General features: G+C 40.5%; 1 protein-coding gene across 3 annotated transcripts in view; it reads left to right on the top strand.

Moving 5' to 3' along the window:
- The window catches only part of dnajb6.S (DnaJ heat shock protein family (Hsp40) member B6 S homeolog), a 69087-nt gene that overhangs the window by 34479 nt on the left and 9020 nt on the right, over positions 1 to 25588 (top strand). For 2 of the 3 annotated variants that reach the window (XM_018268767.2, XM_041567357.1), the window contains one exon: positions 22820 to 23035. In XM_018268767.2, the coding sequence (XP_018124256.1) occupies positions 22820 to 23035 (216 nt within the window). Of the gene's footprint in view, positions 1 to 22819; positions 23149 to 25588 lie in introns of those variants that run through there. The other variant, XM_018268766.2, reaches the window with a different exon arrangement.

Genomic DNA, 25588 nt, shown 5'->3' on the forward strand with positions numbered 1-25588 from the left:
CTCTCCCCACATTCCCCCATTCTCTTCACCATTTAATTGTGTAACCAGGACATGGGGATGGACATCAGGTCCCCCATTCTGGAGCACAAACAAGATTCTGAGATGATACAAGGCTTGTCTTAATAACACTGTCCACAAAATGGCTCCTGCCTGCTTGTTATAATTATTAATTCTCAGACTGAAAGAAACAAGATTCAAATAATTTATACAGTGTAATTAAAGTTCATTTTGCTTGACTAATGGATATAATAGGATTTTTTTGGGTGACGGGTCCCCTTTAAGATGGAAATATCTGATCTTAATTGGTAGATGACTTGCATGTTTTCAAACCAAAGAAAAAGAAGTAACCTTCCAGAAACATAGACCAACCCAAAACCTTGTTTGCTACTGGTTGTCCTGGTCCAGTAACCCATAGCAACCAGCCAGCAGGTGGGGTTTACCAGCCTAGTGCAGAATAATAAAAAGAACCCCTCTCATTGGTTCTTGCTTCTGTTACAACAAATCCCCATAACAAACAAACATGTCCGGTCAATAAATTCTAATGGGGGGAAGAAATGAACCTTATCACATTTATGGTCTCTGCATAGAAAATAATAATAATAAAGTACTGTAGTCCACAAGTTGTCTTGTTTGTTTTTATTTTAACTTGGCTCACTGGACCTCCCCCCAAATGTGCATGATTTGGGGGGTAACGCATGATCTGCACCCCTTGATTTTTTTTTTCACACACTGTTGCTATACACTAAACACCTGACATGTTGGGATTTATGAAGGCATTCGCCCTGTTCTTTTCAGGCTAATTTAAAATGTAGCGGAAGTTTTCACTCCTTCAGGTTTTATTGCAGCCATTCACTCTTCTGCAAGCAAATATGTAAGTATAAAAAAAAAAAAACTTGTACCATTGCTTATGGAAAACGGACAAAATCCTGAAAAGGAAAGGAATGATGTTTTGGGACTGAGCAAATCCTTTGACCCAAGGGAGGGTATTTTTAAAGGACAACTAAAGCCTGAAAATGAATATGGCTAGAAATGCTGTATTTTATATATTGATATGCCAGCACAAGTCCAAGGGATCAGCAGCCCAACAACCCTAATGATCCAGGCCTTCAAATTTGCCACAGGAGCTTCCCATCTTCTGACCATCTTTAGTGTGTCCGTGGCACTGCACCTGCTCAGTGTGTTCTGGGCTGCTGTTCCTTAGATAAGCTAAGCTTAGGGGTTGTCGGAAATCACTGAGCTGAAAATGATGTTCCGCTGTCATAGAAGCTGATTTCCAATTTATGAATTTACTCTTTTTAAATCATAATCACTACACAAACTACCCAAATGACCCTGATCAAAAGTTGACATGCCCCAGTTCTTAATACCGTGTATTGCCCCCTTTAACATCAATGACAGCTTGAAGTCTATTGTGGTAGTTGTGGATGAGGTTCTTTATCTTCTCAGACGGTAAAGCTGCCCATTCTTCCTGCCAAAAAGCCTCCAGTTCCCGTAAAAAATGATTGGGCTGTCTTGCATGAACTGCACGTTTGAGGTCTCCTCAGAGTGGCTCAATGATATTGAGGTCAGGAGACTGTGATGGCCACTCCAGAACCTTCAGTTTATTTTGCTGTACGGGTCGACTTGGCCTTGTGTTTTGGATCATTGTCATGTTGGAATGTCCCAAGTACGTCCCATGCGCAGCTTCCGGGCTGATAATTGCAAATTTGCATCTAGTATTTTTTGTATTTCAATGAACTTATTTTTGGGTTTTTCCTTGCATCCCGAACAATTTTTCTGGCAGTTGTGGCTGAAATTTTAGTTGGTCTACCTGACCGTGGTTTGGTTTCAACTGAACCCCTAATTTTCCACTTCTTAATTCAGTTTGAACACTGCTGTACTTTACTGCTGTACTGTAAGTTGGAGTGATATCACCCCCACCCTCCCCCCAGCAGCCAAACAAAAGAACAATGGGAAGGTAACCAGATAGCAGCTCCCTAACACAAGATAAGAGCTGCCTGGTAGATCTAAGAACAGCACTCAATAGTAAAAACCCATGTCCCACTGAGACACATTCAGTTACATGAGAAGGAAAAACAGCAGCCTGCCAGAAAGCATTTCTCTCCTAAAGTGCAGGCACAAGTCACATGACCAGGGGCAGCTGGGAAATTGACAAAATGTCTAGCCCCATGTCAGATTTCAAAATTGAATATAAATAAATCTGTTTGCTCTTTTTAGAAATGGATTTCAGTGCAGAATTCTGCTGGAGCAGCACTATTAACTGATGAGTTTTGAAAAAAAACATGGTTTCCGATGACAGGATCCCTTTAAGTAGGAGAAATAACAGCCTGCCAGAAAGTAGTTCCATCCTAAAGTGCAGGCACAAGTCACATTACTGGGGGAGCCTGGGAAACTGACAATATGTCTAGCCCCATGTCAGATTTCAAAATTGAATATAAAAAAATTTGTTTGCTCTTTTGAAAAATGGATTTCAGTGCAGAATTCTGCTGGAGCAGCACTATTAAATGATGCGTTTTGAAAAAAAAAACATGTTTTCCCATGACAGTATCCCTTTAAAGAAAAGTTTTTGTGTTATCATTCATATTCTCTGAAAAATGGTTAAGAAATCATAAATTCTGTCAGGGTATGTAAACTTAAGAGCTCAACTATATATACATATAAACACACAGTATTTTGTGGCTCCCTAAGCTCAGTAAGTGACAGCAGCATAGAGCATGTGCAGTGAATCAGCAGAAAAAGACAGGGAGCTACTAGGGCATCTTTAGAAGCACAGATCTCAACAGTTTGGCTACAGAAGCCCAAAGCATTATGGGGCAGTTTTATTAAGGTTCGAATAGTAAATTCAAATTTGAACATTTTTAAAAAAAATAATTTATTTGGTCAAAAATAAATTCGAATTTTAAATCACCACCTTGCGTTTGAAGGGGAGACTTATCGCAATCAAAATCGATTCCAGTTTTCTGGGTCGTTCATATCTGATTGAATGTTAGACGTTTGAGTTTGTTCATAAATGACCTCCCTTTCGAGTTGAGTACGTTAAAATTTATCAGAGTTAAAAAAAAAACTCTCATAACTTCGAAATTGGACCTTTGATAAATCTGCCCTCATACGTAGCAATATTATTATTTGGAAACCTGTTATCCAGAAAGCTCTAAATTACTGAAAGGCTGTCTCCCATAGACTTAATTTTTTCCAAATAAACCAAACTTTCAAAAACGATTTCCTTTTTCTCTGTAATAATAAAACAGTAACTTGTACTTGATCCCAACTAAGATATAATTAATCCTTATTGGAAGCAGAACCAGCCTATTGGGTTTATTTAATGTTTATATGATTTTCTGATAGACTAGAGTCCTGCAGCGGGTCGGGTACCCGCAAAAACCTGTGGTACCCTGTGGGTTGCAGGTATAAGTTCCGGGTGCGGGTATAGACACGGATCGGGCCAAGGGTCTTCTCAATTGAGATTTTTACTCCTTTTTTCTGACCACGCCTACTTCCGGTGATGTCACTTACGGATTACAATGACAGCACTTCCTGATTCTTGATGGTCAGCGGGTCCGGGTTGTGGATAAGGTATTTGCGGGGTAAGAATGCGGGTCCGGGTTGCAGGTGTCAAGTACGGGTTCCAAAAAATGGACCCACGCAGGACTCTAACTTAAGGTATGAAGATCCAAATTATGAAAAGATCCATCTGGAAAATCCCAAGTCCTGAGCATTCTGGATAATAGGTTCCATACCTGTATTATGTTCAGCTATTCTCCTTTCATTTCTAAAAAAAAAAAAAAAGGGTTGGCAATCACTGTTATAGTTTGCCGAAATTCTGCTTTCCTTGACTCTCTTCTCTTTCCTAACTGCCTTTTAATTAAAAAAAAAAAAAATGAACTCATTAAGTGCACTCTCAATGCAGATCTCATTAGATTTCCAATTCTACAAAAGTGGACAATCATTTCACAGATCTGCTTAATTATAATAATGACAACTTGCCTTTAAAGCAGTAGCATTTCTGTGTACTGATGTTTAGACCGTTCCTGCTGATACAACTTGTAAAGCAGTTTGTAGATGGGGAGGGGGCTTTATCGGTGAGATTAAGGGGTCAAATTTCGAATTGAAAAAACTTCGAAATTCGAATTCAAAAAGACCAACCGAAATGAAGTCAAAGTTTTTTTTTTTTGGTTGAATAGGTCCGTATTCGGCCGAATACGAATCCAATTAATAGCGAATTCGATCAAATTTGATTCAACGTTTTCCTCAAAAAAACTTTGATTTTTCAAAGTCCACCAATTGACTCCACATAGGTTCTAGGAGGTCCCCCATAGGCTAAAACAGCAATTCGGCAGGTTTTAGATGGCGAATGGTCGAAGTCAGATTTTTAAAGAGACAGTACATGATAAATTTCGATATTCGGATTTTTTTTAAAAAAATTCAAATCCAAATCAAATTTGGACTATTCCCTATTCAAAGTACACAAAAAATAGTTCAAAATTCTAATTTTTTTCATTCGAAAATTCACCTCGACCTTCTTATATTGAGATATATTCAAACAGCAGCAGTAATCCGTAAGGATGAAGGGGTCAAACCCTCTTATTGTTTAACACACTCTTGGTGATGTCGTACCACTTCCCTGGGCTGCTAGGCTTCTTGTAATCGGCTTATAACAAAACAGGAGGCCTGTGCTAAATGAAAAGAAAGTTTTGATCAGAAAGGCAATGGCAGCCTAGGAATGCTTATTGCAAAGCTGATAACATAGGGGCAGATTTATCAAAGGTCGAGGTGAATTTTCAAATGAAAAAAAATTCTAATTTCAAGCTATTTTTTGTGTACTTCGACTAGGGAATAGTCCAAATTCTATTCGAATTTGAAAAAAAATTTGAATATCGAAATTTATCGTGTACTGTCTCTTTAAAAATTTGACTTCGACCATTCGCCATCTAAAACCTGCTGAATCTTAGTTGGGATCAGGTACAAGCCACTGTTTTATTATTATAGAGAAAAAGGAAATCCGTTTAATAAAATTCGTATTATTTTATTATAATGGAGTCTATGGGAGACAGCCTTTACGTAATTCAGATCACGGGTTTCTGGATAATGGGTCCCCATTACCTGTCCCTTGTACTTGATAAAAACGAAGATATAATTCACCGTTATTGGAGGCAAAACAAGGCTATTGGGTTTAATTAATGTTTAAATTATTTTTTTAAGCGGCCTTAAAGTATGGAGAACCTAATTACAGAAAGATCGTTTATCCAGAAAACCCCAGGTCCAGAGCATTCATACTGGAACTTCCCAAATGATTTGATTGACGCTGATGATTCTGTTGCATTATGTTGCAGGGCCGGAGCACTAACTTACCCGGGCTCCTTTCTTTCCCTGCCTAAACATTCCAGTTCTGCTTTAACTTTTATTTTACCCCAACATTGATATCCTGTTTGCAAAAGAAAACAAGTCTATTTTTACAGGCTGCTCTTCTACATCAAAGTAATGGAAGTGGTAGAAAAACAACAGGAAGTCACCGTTTTTTCAGTTGCTTTTATAAAACATTTATTTTCCTTTTAGTAATAACATAATTCATAAGAACCCACCCCCTGTTGAACGGACTATACATTAACTGCTTATTTGCCATTTAGTCATGTGAACTGTTCAGGGTTATTGGGTATAACTTGGGGAGGCCCATTTATCAAACTGCGGATTTATCTCAATATTTTCTGTAAACTACTCCTACCAAATCCGCATGGGTTTTTCCCCTTATTTATCAATACACCCCAAAAAATCGTGAAAAAAACGAAGCGTATACATTTTTCGGATTTTCCACCCAAAAACTCAGATTTTTGCCCGAAAACCACAAAATCTTTGGATTTGCACAAAACCCAGCACAGATCAAGAAATCTTTGGGACTTATTCCATTGACTTCTAAACAAACTCAGCAGGCCTGAGATGCCGGATTTTCGGATTCTGACATTTTCCATCCTCGAGGTATGATAAATCCTTAAAAATTCAAGTTTTCTTTTTGTACTAAAAATTCTGGGTTTTTGGCATTTGGACTTTAATTAATAACCCCCTTAGCGTTCCAAGAAGTAGGGATGCACCGAATCCACTATTTTGGGATTCGACCAAATCCTTTAGGAAAGATTCGGCCAAATACCAAATCTGAACCCTTATTTGCGTATGCAAAAATAGGGTCAGGAAGGGTCAATGAGAACTGCGCAAGCAGCTCGTGGTCACAAATGTTCTTCCTTGTTTGTGTGGCAAAAGTCACATGATTTTTTTGATTCAAATTCAATTCGGGCAAATCTAAATACTGCTGAAAAAAGCTGAATCCTGCAAGGATGCCTTGTTCTGCCCTATTATGTTCTTCTTCAGTAAATGCTATGAGCTTACTGAGCAGGTATTGTATACTGGTCCCTCATGTAACTCCTTTAAAGGGATACTGTCATGGAAAAAAAAAATCAAAACACATCAGTTAATAGTGCTGCTCCAGTAGAATTCTGCACTGAAATCCATTTCTCAAAAGAGCAAACAGATTTTTTTATATTTAATTTTGAAATCTGACACGGGGCTAAACATATTGTCAGTTTCCCAGCTGCCCCAGTCATCTGACTTGTGTTCTGATAAACTTCAGTCCCTCTTTACTGCTGTACTGCAAGTTGGAGTGATATCACCTCCTCAACAGAATAATGGGAAGGTAACCAGATAGCAGCTCCTTAACACAAGATAACAGCTGCCTGGTAGATCTGAGAACAACACTCAATAGTAAAAAAGGGGGTGAAGGTGACCATACATTGGCAGATACTCTTGGGTATCCAGGTCACCAGCCTATGGGTCCAAATGATGGATACCATATGAATAACCTTACATCTCAAAGTACCGCAGGATGATTGTTACAAATATCCCAGTGACCGGGAATACATGTCCAGATGGTTGGGCAGTATGGGTGAAATTGGCCAAAATGTCCAACCTTATCTGGGCATGTGTGGGCGCCAGTAGAGTAGAGCAAAATATAGGTGACGTTGATATGAATTTTAATCCAGTTAATATGATTAACGTTGGTCTCAGGGTAGTTTCTATAGACCATCTTTCAACCCTATTGGGTTCAACCAATGGCCCAACCGTTCCCACAACTTCCAGCTCAGCAGGTGTATGACTTTTCTTTATTCTGTTCACTTTCTCTCGATTTGCTTGGCTAGATCACAATAAAGCTAACCTTTATGTATTACCCAACAGTACACTATACAGGCAAGGTGGGCTTCTCAGTTTCATGATTTGGAATGTAATAACTTACATGTTGTAACACTGGTTTTTCTGCATAGTGAATGTACTAATCTATACTGAAATCTTACACGAAACAATGTCTGTTTCCTTTACCTCCCTCCCTGCATTAAATACTGCTGGGACTTCTGCCTGTACATGTTTTACTAGAATGAGGAATTTCGTACTTCCGTATGCTGCTAATAAAGCTTCTGGCTCCTGCCCAACACACACACGTTGCCACTCTCGATAAAGGCTAGGGACCTAGCCGAAACGTTAGTCATTTATAATAAATGTTATGAGAGTGTGGACCTTCTTGTAGAAGTTATGGTGACAAAATCAAATCATATTTATTTCGACATTTAGGCTCCTAACTCAAGCCGTCCTCGGGAAGTGATGATAACAACACAAACACACATATTTAAACCATGAGATGGCGCCAAAATCAAATCATGACGTCATCATCAGGAAGTGCTTTTCATTGGTGACCATATTACAAGGTGGATGACCCAGCAGTGAATGGGTGTATACCAGACTTAAAAGTAATAACAAAAGTGACTCAGATGAGGCTTAATGAGATTATAACAGACTACAGGTGTTGGGGTGTCTACTAAATTAACAATATGAAACCAGAGAAAACGCAAGGGATTTTCCCCGCACTACGGGGCTGATTCACTAAGGGTCGAATATTGAGGGTTAATTAACCCTCGATATTCGACTAGGAACTAAAATCCTTCGACTTCGAATATCGAAGTCGAAGGATTTAGCGCAGATAGTACGATCAAAGGATTATTCCTTCGATCGAACGATTAAATCCTTCGAATCGAACGATTCGAAGGATTTAAATCCAACGATCGAAGGAATATCCTTCGATCAAAAAAAGTTAGCCAAGCCTATGGGGACCTTCCCCATTGGCTAACATTGACTTCGGTAGCTTTTAAATGGCGAACTAGGGGGTCAAAGTTTTTTTTAAAGAGATTTTTACTTCGAATCCTTCGATTCGAAGTCGTAGTCGATGGTCGAAGTAGCCCAAAAAATACTTCGAAATTCGAAGTTTTTTTACTTCGAATCCTTCACACGAAGTTAGTGAATCGGCCCCTACATGTGTCTGAGATGGTCTGCAAATAATATAGATGATTATAAGTCAAAATAAGATATAATATAAAGCGATTTTTATTCACCACCATGCCATATTAATCAAGTAAAATTAAAAACATTTAAAAAATAAGCAGCGCTGCATATAAAACTGAAGGGATCCCTTCTATGAGGACAAAAAACCCAAAAGCTGATTATGTCAATCAGCTAAGGGCAAAATTCGCATGCTGTTATATATAGTAATAAATGATCCGTTGGTAATAGGAGAAATGATGGAGGGGCTCTGGAACAAAAATGTGGATTTACACTTCTAAACACCTTGGCTCAATTAAGTTCAGTTAGGTGAATCCATCTTGTTCCTAATAAGGAGAAAGTTCCAAAGCTTGTAGAGAAAACGGCATGCAAGTATTCCCCTACTTCGTACTGCAGTGAGCAGTGGAGATTAAACAGTCCAGATAGTCCCAAATAGCGGTGTGAATATCGCAACATGTATTTCCAAATGCTGCTAACAGTTCGCGGGTGCTGTGTCCACCGCTCTCGGTAGCGGTTGTGTGACCCTCAAAAGGAATATTAATTATACCGACCGTATAACAAGTTGCGCTCACGGATGACTTCAAAGATCCTTAGATTGACCGTGCAGCATCGCTACCCCAGACCTCCCCTTGTCACGCCAGAATGCAGTCCAGAAAGGGTCTCCCTGCAGCGGATGCAGCGCTGCTCACTGCAGGTGAGATAACCCATCCCCAGACCTATACAGACTCCAGCATGCTTAGAAGGCATTAACCCAAATATTGGAGTTACTTGAACACGGGTTTACAAGCATTAAACACTCAGGGGTTTACCCCGCAAATCTTTTTTATATCATACGAAGTAGGGGAATACTTGCATGCTGTTTTGTCTACAAGCTTTGGAACTTTCTCCTTATTAGGAAAAAGATGGATTCACCTAACTGAACTTAATTGAGCCAAGGTGTTTACAAGTGTAAATCCACATTTTTGTTCCAGAGCCCCTCCATCATTTCTCCTATTACCAACGGATCATTTATTACAATATATAACAGCATGCGAATTTTGCCCTTAGCTGATTGACATAATCAGCTTTTGGGTTTTTTTGTCCTCATAGAAGGGATCCCTTCAGTTTTATATGCAGCGCTGCTTATTTTTTAAATGTTTTTATTTTTACTTGATTAATATGGCATGGTGGTGAATAAAATTCGCTTTTTATCTTATTTTGACTTATAATCATCTATATTATTTGCAGACCGTCTCAGACACATGTAGTGTGGGGAAAAGTCCCTTGCGTTTTCTCTGGTTCGAGACTTAAAAGTAGTGACAGCATCAATAGGACATACCTGTTTTATGGTAAGTGTCTAAAGAAGGTATATCATACGTGCCCCTGTGTCATAAATATCCTCTTCGTGACTGCGTGTACATAAAAACATTGCATAGCGCGTTTCGCATAAACATAGCTCCTTACCCCTCTGGACCTCATCAACTGCATCTTTGTGATGTATCGCCTTATGTGTGGAACACGTACCTACGATCTGTGCCGGAGTAACCCTATTTCATTCCACTTCAATATGTCAGCGCCTACTCGCAACAAGCCTGCACTGATCTCAGTGGCTCTTTTAGCCATTGTGGCTCTCTTAGCCATTGCTTGTGCCGCTGTACCAAGACCTCCAGCCTCCTTCCTACTCTCTAAGCTGAACGGCGCGCAGCACAGGATACCAACAGGCACCTATACTCCGCACCTCTCAGTCCATCCATACGGTACATATTTCGCAAGTATAGAGTATGGTCTATTAGTTCGGTTGTGACAGGCATCAGAAGGTTAGCATATCTACACTCAAGGCCATGTTGGGCTATTGTATTTGGTGCTCTGACAAGTGTATAACCACATGTCCATCCAGGCTTCTAATACTCCTGCTCGGAGACACGTATCATCGCTCACAGCTGACCTTCAATCGCTACCCAAATCGTCCATTGAGGTGAAAAATAGAATCTAAGAGTTAGTACACAAACTGTTAAATCACCAATCATTATAATGAATGCTAAGTATCAAATTCTAGCCAATAAGTCTCAATAGTGTATCCATATGTACAGTATACAAACCCATCCGCACATTAGAGTCCTGCATCGGGTCGGGTACCCACGGAATACCCGCAAAGTGGTCGTGTTTTGGCAAAAAGTTGACAATTTCTTGGCCATGAGGCCAGTCCGCGGGTAACCCGTCTGGGTACCCAATAAAGGTGCAGACTTGATCCCTTCCTTGTGGTCCTGCCATTTTTTTTTCTCTGTTTCTGTGAAGATGCTGCTTCGGAGTGACGTCACTTCCGGTGAAATATTTCATCACTTACGGTTTCCCGGGTCGGAAGGTTAGTTGGTCTATTGACGGATGGTCGGGTAGCAGGAACATGCGGGTTAAATTGCGTGTTCGGATTGCGGATATGAGTCGAGGTTTCAAAAAATGGACTTGCACAGGACTCTAACACACATGTCCTAGACTCAAGCTGCATTGTGTTATGTGTTTTATGGCACAGGGTAGTTCAAAGTAGAGTCCTGCGCGGAAGCAATTTGTTAAACCCGGACCCACAACCCACATTCTTACCCGCTTGGACCCGCTACCCGACCCGCAAGTACCCTATCCATAACCCGATCTGCAACTCGCTGACCATCAAGACTCAGGAAGTGCTGTCGTAAACCGGAAGTGACATCATCGGAAGTAGGCGTGATCAGAAAAAAAGAAGTAAGACTCGCTATCGAGAAGACCCGCGGCCCGACGCACAAAACATATAAGCATTTGCAATAAAAAAGCCAAACAAAATATTTTGCTTGCTCTATTGCTGTTTTATCCTACAAAGATTCTTAACAAGGCATTTTAATATTAGAAGGGTTAAACCATGAGTTATGTGTAGCGCCTGTAGCAGGAATCCCGTGAGCCGTCTCTGCTTAAATACAAAGCAGGGTTTCCAACATAATAACTTCATGTTTAGCTCTCTGCTAAGCAACACGTTCCTGTTATATATACACTCATAAATATACATTTATATATAGATATATAGGCCTGTTTCAAGTTAGGGAAATGTGATATAAGGAACTGGAGAGTCTCCTTTCAGCTGGAATGTCTGAGCAGGGTTTATTTATTTATTTTTTTTGTTTTGAAACTCAAGGGCTTGTGTGAGATGTTGTTATTTTATGGTTTCGATTTAGTATGGATTAAATTTCGTTGTGTTATATGGACAAGAATCCAGCAAGATACATGGCATGGCCAGCAATTGTATTGTATGGACTTATTTAATATGTGATGGTCCTTTATATTGATACTATAAAGCTTCCGTTATCCGGAAACCTGTTATCCAGAAAACTCAGAATTACGGAGAGGTAATCTCCCATAGACTCTATTTTATCCAAATAATCCAAATGTTTACAAATGATTTCCTTTTTCTTTGTGATAATAAAACAGTAGCTTGTACTTGATCCAGATATAATTAATCCTTATTGGAAGCAAAACCAGCTTATAGGGTTGATGTAATGTTTACATGATTTTCTAGTAGACTTAATTTATGAAGATCCAAATTAAGGAAAGAGCTGTTATCCGAAAAGCCCCAGGTCCTGCCATGTGTAGGCAATGAAGGTTAGTGTTTAGTTGCCAGGTCTAATATATTAGATTTGCACTTTTGAATTGATTGGTGAAGGTTCCAACCAATGGTGAGACACGTAAATCATTGATTTGGCTAAGTACATTATAGGCCAGTTTAGTTATTTGGACAGTGGAGTGACCTGTTGGATCAAGCAGCTGGTTTAGTATCAGTGTTGTGATCATCGTCTGATTTGATTTCACAACATAACTGCCTAGCAGCTCAACAATTTCAATAGATTCCATTTGGAAATATGGGGCCTTTACAGATGCATGTGAGGCCAGATGTTTACGTTTCAGGGAAATTGCTATTTATGTGCTGCCATCATAATCCTCACTCCAGCTTGCTGTAAAGCTTAAAAGGAAGAATGAAAGCTACAGAGGTAGTTTATTGCCAATAGATCAGCCACAATAGTGCAAGCTACAGGACTATTTTTATTCTGTAGAATGCTTTACTATACCTGAGTAAACAGCTCTAGAAGCTCTCTCTGTTTGTTTAGAATAGCAGTGGCCATATTAGCTTCGGGTGACATCACTTCCTGCCTGAGTCTCTCCCTGCTCACTCATAGCTCTGGGCTCAGATTACAGCAGGAAGGGGAGGAGGGAGGAGCAAACTGAGCATGCTCAAGTCCAAGCCCTGGAGGTTTAAACTGAAAACAGGAAGTCTGATACAGAAGCCCATGAGTACACAATATAAGGAAAGAAATGCTGTGTTTCTTTTGACAGAGGACTCAGAGCAGCATTACTTTGAGGGTTTACTGGTGTATTTACATAGACCTTTCTCATAAAGCTTATAACATCTGAAAAGCAGGCTCCTAGAATGCTCCTAGTTACATAGTTAATGATGGATGATTTTTTTGGACAGACATAATATCAAAGGCTATTGTGATACTAAGCTCTATAGTTAGTATAGGTATGGGTATATAGAATTTAATTAAAAGTAGGGAGGGGTGTGTGTATGGATGCTGGGTTTTCATTTGGAGGGGTTGAACTTGATGGACTTTGTCTTTTTTCAACCCAATTTAACTATGTAACTATGTAACTATGAACGTGACTGTTAATTTTGTAGATTGTAAGCTTTTGGGTTGTTCATTGGATGTCATTCAAGATCAAAAGTTCTGCCAGGCTAGGGGGTTAGTTGAATAGATTTAGAGTTCCAGAGTTAGATGGAGAGACCCTCTGATACTTGAACAGGCATGGTGACATGGGTTGGGCATTTTTCCTGAAAATACTAATATCTCATATTTTATAATATCATATACTGTATATTATGTTATTTTGGGATTTAACATTTTTCCCAACAAGATAAACGAGCCCTCTGGCCTTCTCTAAAACCCTCCGTGGTTAAAGCTTCTGCACAGTATTGTAGGGTTAGGAAAGCGCTGAACTTTTTTTGTGTATTCGGCTGTGAACAAATTGGAAGGTGCAGAGGTCAAATGAGTGGGAGAGTGAAGTCAGGCTTTTGTTTCTTCTGCATTGTTCTTTCTATATATATATTTACTGTGTAAGGTGGTTTATTTTCAAAGCCTTTGTACAAACTGTTCAGAATAGATGTTCCAGCACATTCAGTGCAGGGTTAGAGAACTCGATAGAATGGCTACACTCATAGCATGTCCCAATGGAAAGGACTTCAACCTCTATTGCTCACATGGGCATTCACTAAGAAGACAGAAGAGCAAATAGTTGAATATGTAAAGAAAATACCCAGTAGCAAAACTATCTAAGGTTCCCCTTGCATTCACTATAATTATTAGTGCACAACTATAACTCCTGAGAAGCCCCCCACCCCAACAGTTTCAGGGTCTGCAGAACTGGGTTAATCCCAACCACATAAAACCGCTTCCCTATCCAAGGAGAGCTCAACCATGCTGTAGTCTTATGATCAGCTGGCTAGAAAAACTAATTTGGCCTCGACCAAAATGTGCTTTTCTCATGCAGACTGTGTTGTTTTTTGGTAATCATCCGCTTCTACAGAAAGCTTAAAGGGATACACTGTCATGGGAAAAAATTTGTTTTTCAAAATGAATCAGTTAATGGTGCTGCTCCAGCAGAATTCTGCACTGAAATCCATTTCTCAAAAGAGCAAACAGATTTTTTTATATTCAATTTTGAAATCTGACATGGGGCTAGACATATTGTCAATTTCCCAGCTGCCCCGTGTCATGTGACTTGTGCTCTGATAAACTTCAATCACTCTTTACTGCTGTACTGCAAGTTGGAGTGATATCACCCCCCTCCCTTTCCCCCCCCCCAGCAGCCAAACAACAGAACAATGGGAAGGTAACCAGATAACAGCTCCCTAACACAAGATAACAGCTGCCTGGTAGATCTAAGAACAACACTCAATAGTAAAAACCCATGTCCCACTGAGACACATTCAGTTACATTGAGAAGGAAAAACAGCAGCCTGCCAGAAAGCATTTCTCTCCTGAAGTGCAGGCACAAGTCACATGACCAGGGGCAGCTGGGAAATTGACAAAATGTCTAGCCCCATGTCAGATTTCAAAACTGAATATAAAAAAATTTGCTCTTTTGAGAAATGGATTTCAGTGCAGAAATTTGCTGCAGTAGCACTATTAACTGATGTGTTTTGAAAAAAACATGTTTTCCGATGATAGGATCCCTTTAAAGCAATGGGTGTTTTTTAACAAAAACAAACCCACGTAAGAATTACACACTCCATACCTCCCAACATTTTGGAAACAGACGAAGAGGGACAAAAAGATTTGCCAAGCGTAGCACGCTGACAATTTTGACCACACCTGTTTTTGTGGCCACACCCCCTAATTACATGTTCAATTTAAGAAATATAGTAAGGTTATAAAAGTTTGAACACATTTCTGTGGTTTTTATTTGTTATAACAGTTTTGCTAATGAAGGGGAATTGCAAGTCACAGTTTCCCCAAGAGGCCTGCTTATCTTCAATTGTTACAATTGTTTCCTTGCTTATCTTAAATTGTTACAAAATTATCTAAGTGCAGCTGCCACGTATTTTGGGCTCTCTGACAAGAGCCAATAAAGTTAGAAACGTTGTATCTTTTTCTGGCTGTTCAGTGCAGGAGATCAAAGAGGAAAGTCGGGACATTTCAGTAACAATCCGGGACTGTCCCGCGAAAAACAGGACAGTTGGGAGGTATGCACTCAAGTTTCTTCTTTAGTCTATGGGAACCATGAGCAATTCTAGTCAAGGGACAGATGATAAATCCACTAGTCAAGGATAACTCTTCCACATTCATCGGTGTAGTCACTGGTTTATTTAATATACAGCGGAACCCCCCATTTTATGTCCCCCTTCTTTCACTTTTTCCCTAATTTTTCACCGAATATTCACAGTCCACCACTCATACACTGCGTGTGTTTCTTGCAAAACTTTCCCGAATTTTCCATTCGTTTTTAATGGTCCCTTGGAAAATGTTCATACAGCTTCTTGTATTGGACATTTAAAGGGGACCTGTCACCCAAAAAAATTATTCAAAATCCTATTTTATCACATTAGTCAAGCAAAATGAACTTTAATTACACTAAATAAATTATTTGAATCTCGTTTCCTTCAGTCTGGGAATTCATAATTATAACAAGCAGGCAAGAGCCATTTTCTGGACACTGTTATTAAGACAAGCCTTGTATCATCTCAGAATCTTGTTTGTGCACCAGAAAGGGGGACCCGATTTCCATCCCCATGCCCTGGTTACACAATTAAATAGTAAAGAGAACTGGGGAATATGGGGAGAGCAGTGACATGTAGGAAGTGCTGAATGGAAAGTGAAAGTAATTGCCTAAGGCATAGAGGAGGGGCAGACAATATTTGATTGACAGCTGAGATTTTTAAATGAGCTTACAACAGCTATGAATGCTTTAATAAAAAATAGAAATTGGATTTCATGTTCAATTTGAAAAGTACTTTTATTATACAGATTTTTGTGTCTGGGTGACAGGTCCACTTTAACCCATGGGTGCTTCTTTCTGCTGATATTCTGAAGCCTGGAAAAGATTATGTGGATGCCTTGTAGAACTATGGGAATAAAGAAAGGGCTGAACTGGTACATGTTAAGGCTAGACCAGCAAATATCAGGCTTTAGGCATAGAAACATGTCACAAATAAAATGTAGAAGGTGAGGAGGAGCTGCAGTGTTGTGGATGAGATGAGATCTGGTTATGGAAACCATGTGTTACCCATGGAGAGCATTTCAGGCTGACAGCATGAGAAACTATAACATAGAGGGACTGCAAGGGGGGTAAAATGAACTGACTTACTTTCAGCTGCTTTGCTTACATTAACTCATCATACATAATAATAAGCACCACCACCACAAAATAGTTTGCTGTTTCGGCAGTCTGGTTGCTAGGGACCAAATTCCCCTAGCAACCATGCATTGATATGAATAAGAGACTCGATATGAATAGAAGAGGCCTGAATAGAAAGATGAGTAATAAAAAGTAGCGATAGCAATAAATTTGTAGCCTTACAGAACTTTTGTTTTTTTAGATGGGGTCGGTGACCCCCAATCGAAAAGCTGGAAAGAGCCAGAAGAAGAAGGCAAATAATTTAAAAAGTATAAAAAACGAAGGCCAGTTGAAAAGTTGCTTGTAATTACCCATTCTATAACATACTGAAAGTTAAGTAAAAGGTGAACCACCCTTTTAAAAGGACACTGCCTATTTTAGCGCTCGTGTGATTTTGTGCAAGTTGACGGAGGCAGAGAAAGTGAGGCTTGTAAATACTCAGCATTTTTCTAATACTCTCACATGCGTCTCAGAAACATATTTTGGGAGGACTTTTTTTTTTATGTAATGTCCCCCATCCCCCCCCCGGTTAAGACTAACACTGATTCCTCTGTAAGTAGATTTGGAAAGGATTCTGACATGAGGAAAGAAATATTTGAGCCATAAAAAAGTGCTTTAGCAGCGGCATTTGCAGTCCCGTTTTTTTTTTTTTTGCTTGTGTTTAGAAGTGAGAAATTGTGCGAATCCCAAAATTTTATCCCAAACCGGCAGCTCTACGTCCAGTTTATAAGCGATCCCACGGAGATATCAGCAATCGCAGAAAGACCCATTATCACATTAGCGCATACCTTCCAACTGTCCCATTGTTCGCGGCACAGTCCCAATTTTGACACCTCAACCCGCAGTACCGGATTGTTACTGAACTGTCCCGACTTTCTCTTTGATCTCCTCAGTCAGGAAAAGATACAGCGTTTCTTACTTAATTGGCTTTTGGCAGAGAGCCCAGAATACATGGCAGTTGCACGTAGAAACATTTGTAACAATTTAAGATAAGCAAAGAAACAATTTATGATAAGCAGGTCTCTTGGGAAAACTGTGACTTAAGGTGCAATTCGCCTTCATTAGCAAAACTGTAATAACACATAAAAAACACAGAAATGTGTTCAAACTTTAACATTTTTGTAAAATGAACATGGTAATTGGGTGGGGCGGACACAAAAAACAGGCACGGTCAAAAAATTTTGCCTTGCTCCGGGTGGCAAATCTTTTTGTCCCTCTTTCTGTTTATGAAATGTTGGGAGGTTTGTTATCTGCTTGATTTGGAAGGTTTCCTCTCTGCTCTGCTGATTGACAATGGCGACACTGAAGGAGACGTAACTATGGGGCAGGGTCAGCCCTTGGGTCAGGATCTTTTGCTGTTTAGGGATAGTCCCGATAATCAATAATCTCTAAATAAAGAGAATAGTAAAAACAAGGTGCATAACTGCTCCTAAACTTGACATAAATGTTAAGAGACACTGCTTTAAAGGAAGGACATTCTGCAACTGTTGGGGCCTATGAACTGTCGGGGGGCCAGTCAGTGGTGTAACTATAGAGGAAGCAGACCAGCAGTTGCTGGGGGCCCAGATTGCGGGGTATGCTTCCCCTATAGCCAACAAGATCCCCCCCCTTCACCAGCCACTCTCTTACCTGCAGCAGGTAGGGAAGCAGGTCTGGGAGGGGGTAGTAGGCGGAGTCTGGGTGGGGGGTGGGTGGAGTCTGGGTGGGAAGTGGGCAAAGTCCGGGTGGAAAATGGGCGGAGGTGGGGGTATTAGGCGGAGTCTAGGTGGGGAGTGGGTGGAGTCTGGGTGGGAAATGGGCAAAGTCGAGGTGGAAATTGGGCGAAGGTGGGAAGTGGGGAGGAGGATGGAGATCAAAATGCGCCGCCTCCCCCCTGCAAAAAAATCTTCAGAGGGGCCCAGCGCACTCTGATCTTCACTTCCCGCCCACTTCCCACCTCCCCCACTTCCAACCCGACTCTGCCCATTCCCCACCCAGACTCTATTAGCCCCGTCCCAAAGCGCTCTGCTTCCCAGCTGCAGGTAATGGAGCGGCTCGGGTCTGTGTCTTATCCCAAAAATTAAAGTGGTCCTAACACACTCACAATTGGCAACCCTTCAGTTAGTTACTGAAATGATATAACTCTGTCATTGGTAGTGAGGGGTGAATTTGTCCCATTTCACTTCGCCGAAAAATGCGAAATTCGCAGCAAATTTGCGCCTGGCGAATAATATCGCACATCACTAGTCATTGGGGCTGCTCAGTAGGTGCCAGCGCCAGGACATGCCGAGAGGTGCTGGAATGTTGGAGCCCTCACTTAAAGCGGTGGTTCACGTCAGGGGTGATCCTGGCCCCTCCGCCACCTGAGGCAGCAGCAGTTGCTGCTGCCCCCCCTCCCCCGGAAATTAACTCTTAAAGTACCAGGAGCAGCATTTTTGCTGCCCCTGGTACCTAGTGGGGCGCTGCCGCCTGAGGCGACAGCCTCAACTTGCCTCATTGGCGAAGCACCCCTGGTTCACGTTTAAGTTAATTTTCAGTATGGTATAGAATGGCCAATTCTAAGCAACTTTTCAATCAGTCTTCTTTTTTAAACTTTTTTTCGAATTATTTGATTCCGACTCTTTTAAGCTTTCAAGAAAGCAATAGGCATGTAGAAGGCAGCTGTATTATAATGAAACCAACAGTAATCAGGATTCAATTTGAAAGTAACACGGGACTATTTCACATTTGTTCCCCACAATCCTGACACCAACCTTTAAAAATTCTCATCATTCCTGGCTTGCATTATTTAGCTGGATCCGCCCTTAACCGTTTACTGGAGGGTATCGCCATTTAAAAATATACTTTCTTTTTTTTACAAAGACATTTCTGATTCCACAAACTAAAAGGAAGTCGAGAAAGTCTCTGTCCTGCTGGAACCATAACCCCACCCCTTAGGCTCATAGGGTGGTCCAACCCCTCCGTAACTTTGTTCCATTGTGAAGTAATAGATTCTGGATCCTTGACGTCCCTCTGCTTTGTAAGGAATCTTTTATGATTGGGATATGAATAGGAGAGGCCCGAATAAAAAGATGTGTAATAAAAAGTAGCAATAACAATAAACGTGTTGCCTTACAGAGCATTTGTTGTTTTTTTGGATGGGGTCAGTGACCCCCATTTGAAAAATGGAAAGAGTCAGAAGAAGAAGGAGGCAAATAATTCAAAAACTATATAAAAAAAAAAGAAAAATGAAGACCAATTATAACATAATAAAATGTTACTTAAAGGTGAACCACCCCTTTTACTTTAGGTTGAATATCTCCTTTAAGAGAGATGCTCATCCTGGTGCATTATTCTTCCATTTAGTTGTCCTTTAAACAGAATTTGACATATTACACAGTCCGGGTAGCATGTTCGTTATTCACATCTGTCTGCGTCCCGTTGGCGCTTAAATCATTGTTAGAAAGCATCATGGGATCTGTAGTCTTTGCTGCTTCAATGGTCCACATAGCCCAGGGGTGCTTACAATTAAATTCTCTTTTATTATAGCTACACGACCCCTTTAACATAAACGGGGAGCACCAGATGCATCGAAATAGTCTGCTGCATCTGTTTTGCTCCATCTAAAAAGAAGTCAGTATTGTTGCTTAAACTCTTACTATCCATGCCACCCCCCCACACCCCCCCAATATATGTGGTACATTCTTCACCAGAAAATAAATGAAACTGCCATTTTACAGCGCTCTTTAAACTCTGCGTCCCTTGCGGAGCACAGTTACCATGGTAACCAAGGTTTTCCATGCACGTGACCCATCCTCACATCTTGATAGAGATCTGAATCACACTGCGGGGCCCTGATCCTTTCAGTATTAGAAATTAACCCCGTCAGGAGAGGAGCCTGCAACATAACCTGCTCTTTACTTTAATGTTTTTGGAAGGCTGCTTGTCTTTCCATTTTTATTATGGTCTATTTATAACACGCTAGCATATTCTATAGCAATGTGTTACATTCCAGTAGGATAATTGTTACCTTCAACTGCCACAAATTGCCAGTTGAAGGTGGCAATTATCCCGCTGGAATATATTACTATATTTGTTAAGGGTGGGCAGTAACCCTCAATGGATAGTTGTTATGGGTTACTGCCTAGGTAAAAATTTGCCTAGGGAGCAGCCAGCAGGTTCCTGACAATGAAATCTTATCCATAAGTTCTAATGAAATGGCACCCTCTGCTGGTCATATTTCCAGAGCAATGGTAGAATGCTGACTTGGGGTTTTATGTCAATGACTTTTAAGCACAGATATGGGTGCTCTGTTGTTTCAGCCCTATAAGATGTTTATTGGGTTCTAGATGCCTCTAATTGTTTGTGTATTGAGTTCTAGATACCTCTAATTGTTTGTGTATTGGGTTCTAAATAGCTCTAATTGTTTGTGATAGGGATGCACCGAATCCAGGATTCGGTTCTGGATTCGGCCAGGATTCAGCCTTTTTCAGCAGGATTCGGATTCAGCCGAATCCTATGATAGTCTCAGGCCAGGTGGAACCCTAACCCCACCACCCCCCTTCAGTTGAATCCTTCTGTCCGGGCCGAACCAAATCCGAATCCGAATTTGCATATGCAATTAGGGGCAGGAAGGAAATCACTTGACTTTTTGTCACAAAACAAGGTTGTAAAAAATGTTTTCCCCTTCCCACCCCTAATTTTCATATGCAAATTAGGATTCGGCGGTTCGGTATTTGGCCGAATCTTTCGTGAAGTATTCAGGGGTTCGGCCGAATCCAAAATAGTGGATTCAGTGCATCCCTAGTTATATATACCTTTAATTGTTTGTGTATTTTGTTCTAGATACCTCTAATTGTTTGTGTATTGGGTTCTAGATGCCTCTACTTGGTTGTGTGTTAGGTTCTAGATGCCGCTAATTATTTGTTTATTGTGCCCCCTGCCTGTCTTTTTGCTTGGCATATTACAAATTATTGGCAGGGAAGGTATTGGGCAGTTGAACAGTCCAAAGAAAGAATACTTCCCCCCTGGTCCTACGTAGTGATGGGCGGATCTGACACATTTCAGCGAAAATTCAGTGAAATGCACTGAAGTCTAAAGGCGACAACATTTTTTTGACGTTCAGCAAATTTTTGACATGCAACAAATTTTTTCACCCATTAGAGTCGATGGGCTTTATTTTCAAGCTGAAACTTGCCAAAAAATTCCGCTCATCACTAGTCCTACATATTTAGATCACTGCAGGAGTTTAACATTTTAAAAGGGTTGTTCACCTTTAAATGAACTGTTAGTATGATGTAGAGAGTGATATTCTGAGACAATTTGCAATTGGGTTTCATTTTTTATTATTTGTGGTTTTTGAGTTATTTAGCTTTTATTCAGCAGCTCTCAAGTTTGCCGTTTTATCAATCTGGCTGCTAGGGTCCAAATGACCTTAGCAACCATGCACTGATTTTATTGAGACTGGAATATGAATAGGAGAGGCCTGAATAGCAGGATCAGTAATAAAAAGTAGCAATAACAATAAACGCGTAGCCTTACAGAGCATTTGTTTTTTAGATGGGGTCAGTGACCCCCATTTGAAAGCTGGAAAGAGTCAGAAGAAGAAGGCAAATCATTCAAAAACTATAAAAAAGAAGAAAAAATGAAGGGCAACTGAAACATTGCTTAGAATTAGCCATTCTATAACATTCAAAAAGTTAACCTAAAGGTGACCCACCTCTTTAACATTATTTAGCAGTGACTAAGCAAAGCAAAGAAACCAACTCCACAGCAGTTACCAAATACAGTTATGGGACCTGTTATCCAGAATGCTCGGGACCTGAGGGTTTCCGGTTAATGGAACTTTCTGTAATTTGAATTTTCAAACCTTAAGTCTACTAGAAAATCATGTAAACATTAAATAAACCCAATAGGCTGGTTTTGCCTCCAATAAGGATTAATTATATCTTAGTTGGGATCAACTACAGAGAAAAAGGAAATCATTTTTATAAATTTGGATTATTTGGATAAAGTGGAATCTATGAGAGACAGCCTTTCTGTAATTTGGTTCTTTCTGGATAACGGGTTTCCGGATAACGGAGGTTTAGCAATAGTAAACACTGCCAATTTTCCTCATGGTGGTACTTTGTTCTATACTGTCTGATCTGCCCCGTTATCCTGCCCCAGGGGAAATATAGAGAGAGGAAAATGGTATGGCTGGGTGCACAAGCCTCAATGAAGGGGGCACTTTGGTTTCAGTGAGTTGGGCATAAGCGTATCAGCTGACAAACTGCCAGACAGAAACCTGAGCGGCCTATTGCTGAGAGTGCTGCTAAAGTGGCAATAAATAGCCAGAACATAAACACTGGCAGCTGAGAAGTGCGACGTGCCTGAATTAAATGTTCCCATCCCTGATAAGAGGCAGCGTGGGAACAGCCGACTCCTAAATCCAGAATAGCCAAGCAGATTTAAAGGGGAAGTTCACCTTACAATGACCTATCAGTATTGTGTAAGCGGCAATATTTTAAAACAATTTGTAACTGATCCTTTGGGGGGTTTATGAATTATTTAGTTGCCAGACATTTGCCTGCAAATCTCCGCATCTCTCTTCTTATGTCTCCAGGGGTTGCTGACGAAGCAGCGTTGGTGGAAGAGTGCCGGCGCCGGGGACAGAACGCTCTACCTTTTCAGCCCTCCAGTAGCAGCGGCAGAAGCTCCAAACCTCACCGGCCTGCAGGCCTTCCCAGACACGGCCATAATCACAAAAGCGACGAGGAGGAGGAGGAACCGGAGAGGATGAGGGGTACAAGCAACTGGGAGCCCCCCTTTTACTCTGCAGGTGTGCACAATGAAGCCTCCAGCGACGCTGGTGTGTCTGTCAGGCAGTCGAGCAAGTGTACGACCCTTAAGAAAAAGATCTGTTGTGTGCTGACATGAAGTGCCTAGGGATAGAATAGACACACAGCAATAAATGTGAACAGTGCCATAGGTACCAAGCAGTTCTTTTTTTTGTGGAATAGCAAAAGCTTCATCCCAGCCACAAATCATGGCAACATCATTGATTTCACTTGGCTAATGATGGTCAATGGCATATCCAACACCCACACAGAATTCTATTCTACTCTATTGCATTGACTAGGGTTCCCCTCCGAGCACTTCCTCATCACTTATTAATCCAGGGATCACTAATTGGTTATTTTCACTATTGTTTATCCAATATATTAAAGCAGAAAGTATGGCTGCTGCACGTTCCCTATAGACAGTATGCCCAAACTACATACTATACTGTATATTTACACACACAAACACATACATACATAAACGTATGGGATCGATTATCCGGAAACCTGGTATCCAAAAAGCTCTGAATTATAGGAAAGCCATATTCCATAGAGTTCATTTTATCCAAATAATCCAAATTTTTAAAAATGATTTCCTTTTTCTCTGTAATAATAAAACAGTATCTTGTACTTGATCCCAACTAAAATATTATTAATAATATTCTAGTAGACTTAAAGGAGTGGTTCACCTCTGAGTTAACTTTTAGTATGATGTAGAGAGTGATATTCTGAGATAATTTGCAATTGGTTTTCATTTTTTATTATTTAAGGTTTTTGAGTTATTTAGAATTTTATTCAGGAGCTCTTCAGTTTGCAATTTCAGCAGTCTGGTTGCTATGGTCCAAATTACCCTAGCAACCATGCACTGATTTGAATAAGAGACTGGAATATGAAAAGGAGAGGACCTTACTAGAAAGATGAGAAAATGGCGCCTATTTGAAAGCTGGAAGGAGTCAGAAGAAAAAGGCAAACAATTATAAAACTATAAAAAATAAATAATTAAAACCAATTGAGAAGTTGCTTAGAATTGGCCATTCTATAACATACTAAAAGTTAACAAAGGTGAACCTCCCCTTTAAGGTGTGAAGATCCAAATAAGAGAAATACAGTTATCCATTCATCCCCAGGTCCCAAGCATTCTGGATAACAGATCCCATACCTGTATAATGTACACTGTTATTATTCTAAGACAAGAAATGCAAACTGTTCTTTTATTATTTGATGGTTTTTAAAAGTATTTAGCATTTTCTTCTGTAAATCTATGATTCGGAAATGAAACAGTCATCTGGTTGTTAGGGACCGACATACCCTAGCAACCTGACAGTGGTTTTTAATAAGAGACTGGGCGATGAGTAGGAGATAGTCTAATTCTTTGTTATGTTATGTTGGCAATAAATAGTTAAATTTGAAGATAGAGTTTAGATCGCAGTCACATTTCACAGTTAGGTTGGGTTATATTTCAGATTAAAGGACGGCAAAATAGTAAGTAAATAAACATTAGAAAACATTAAAAAAGGAAAAAGCCACCACTTGCATTAGATTAGACCATGGGTGTCTGCAGAAGGGGTCAAGAGGGGGCAGTTGCCCCACCCTGACTTCTCCAGAAATTGTTTGTAAATTTAATTCCCAACAACACAAAACATTTTTATACTTCCCACCCCATGGCAAGTCTTAATTATGTTGTCTCCTGCATTGTCACGAATAGGTTCATCTTCAGTGGGATGCTACTATTTGGGATTCGGCTGAATCCTTGGCGAAAGATTCGGCCGGATACCGAACAAATCCAAATCCCAATTTGCATATGCAAATAAATGGCCGCAAAGGAAAAAGCGGAAAGAAAAAAAATCTTCTTTTGTGATGAAAAGTCACATGATTTCCCTACCCACCCCTAATTTATATATGCAAATTAGGGTTCAGATTTGGTTTGGCCAGGCACAAGGATTCGCCCGAATCTGAATCCTGCTGAAAAAGGCCGAATCCTACACAAATCCCGAACTGAATCCTTGATTCGGTGTATCCCTAGATGCTGCCCTATGTGATATTAGCTTACTTGCTCCCTGCTGGAAAATTTTCTGCGGACACCCATGGATTAGACTATTATTACCTACCTAGGGGTGATAGCAGATGGGGAGATCAGTCGCCCATCGACAAATAATCTCTACTGCGGGCGCCAAACCCCCCCGAAATGCCTTCTCGCCGGTGATTCGTATTCTCGTCGGCGGGAAGGCATTTCAGGGAGATTTGCCTCGGAAATCCGAAGCGATACGTGTGCCATCCCGCCGGCGATTCTTAGTCTTGCTGGCGGGAAGGCGTTTTGGGGAGATTAGTCGCCGGCAGTAGAGAGCGGAGATTTGTCTCCCCGTCTGCCACCAACCTAAGGTGATACAATGAGAGATTGTTTAGTCTCTGTTATAATGTATAGAACAGACGGAACCCTGCTACATTTATACGGCAATTGCACTGGCTTTTATTCTGCTGTTCCACCACTGTACTTGGGAATAGACACGTTTTCTGCCAAATTTTATACGAGAGCGCACTGTCGTTTTCTGTTT

Source organism: Xenopus laevis, chromosome 6S (assembly GCF_017654675.1).
Source record: "Xenopus laevis strain J_2021 chromosome 6S, Xenopus_laevis_v10.1, whole genome shotgun sequence".
Classification (NCBI taxonomy): Eukaryota; Metazoa; Chordata; class Amphibia; order Anura; family Pipidae; genus Xenopus; species Xenopus laevis.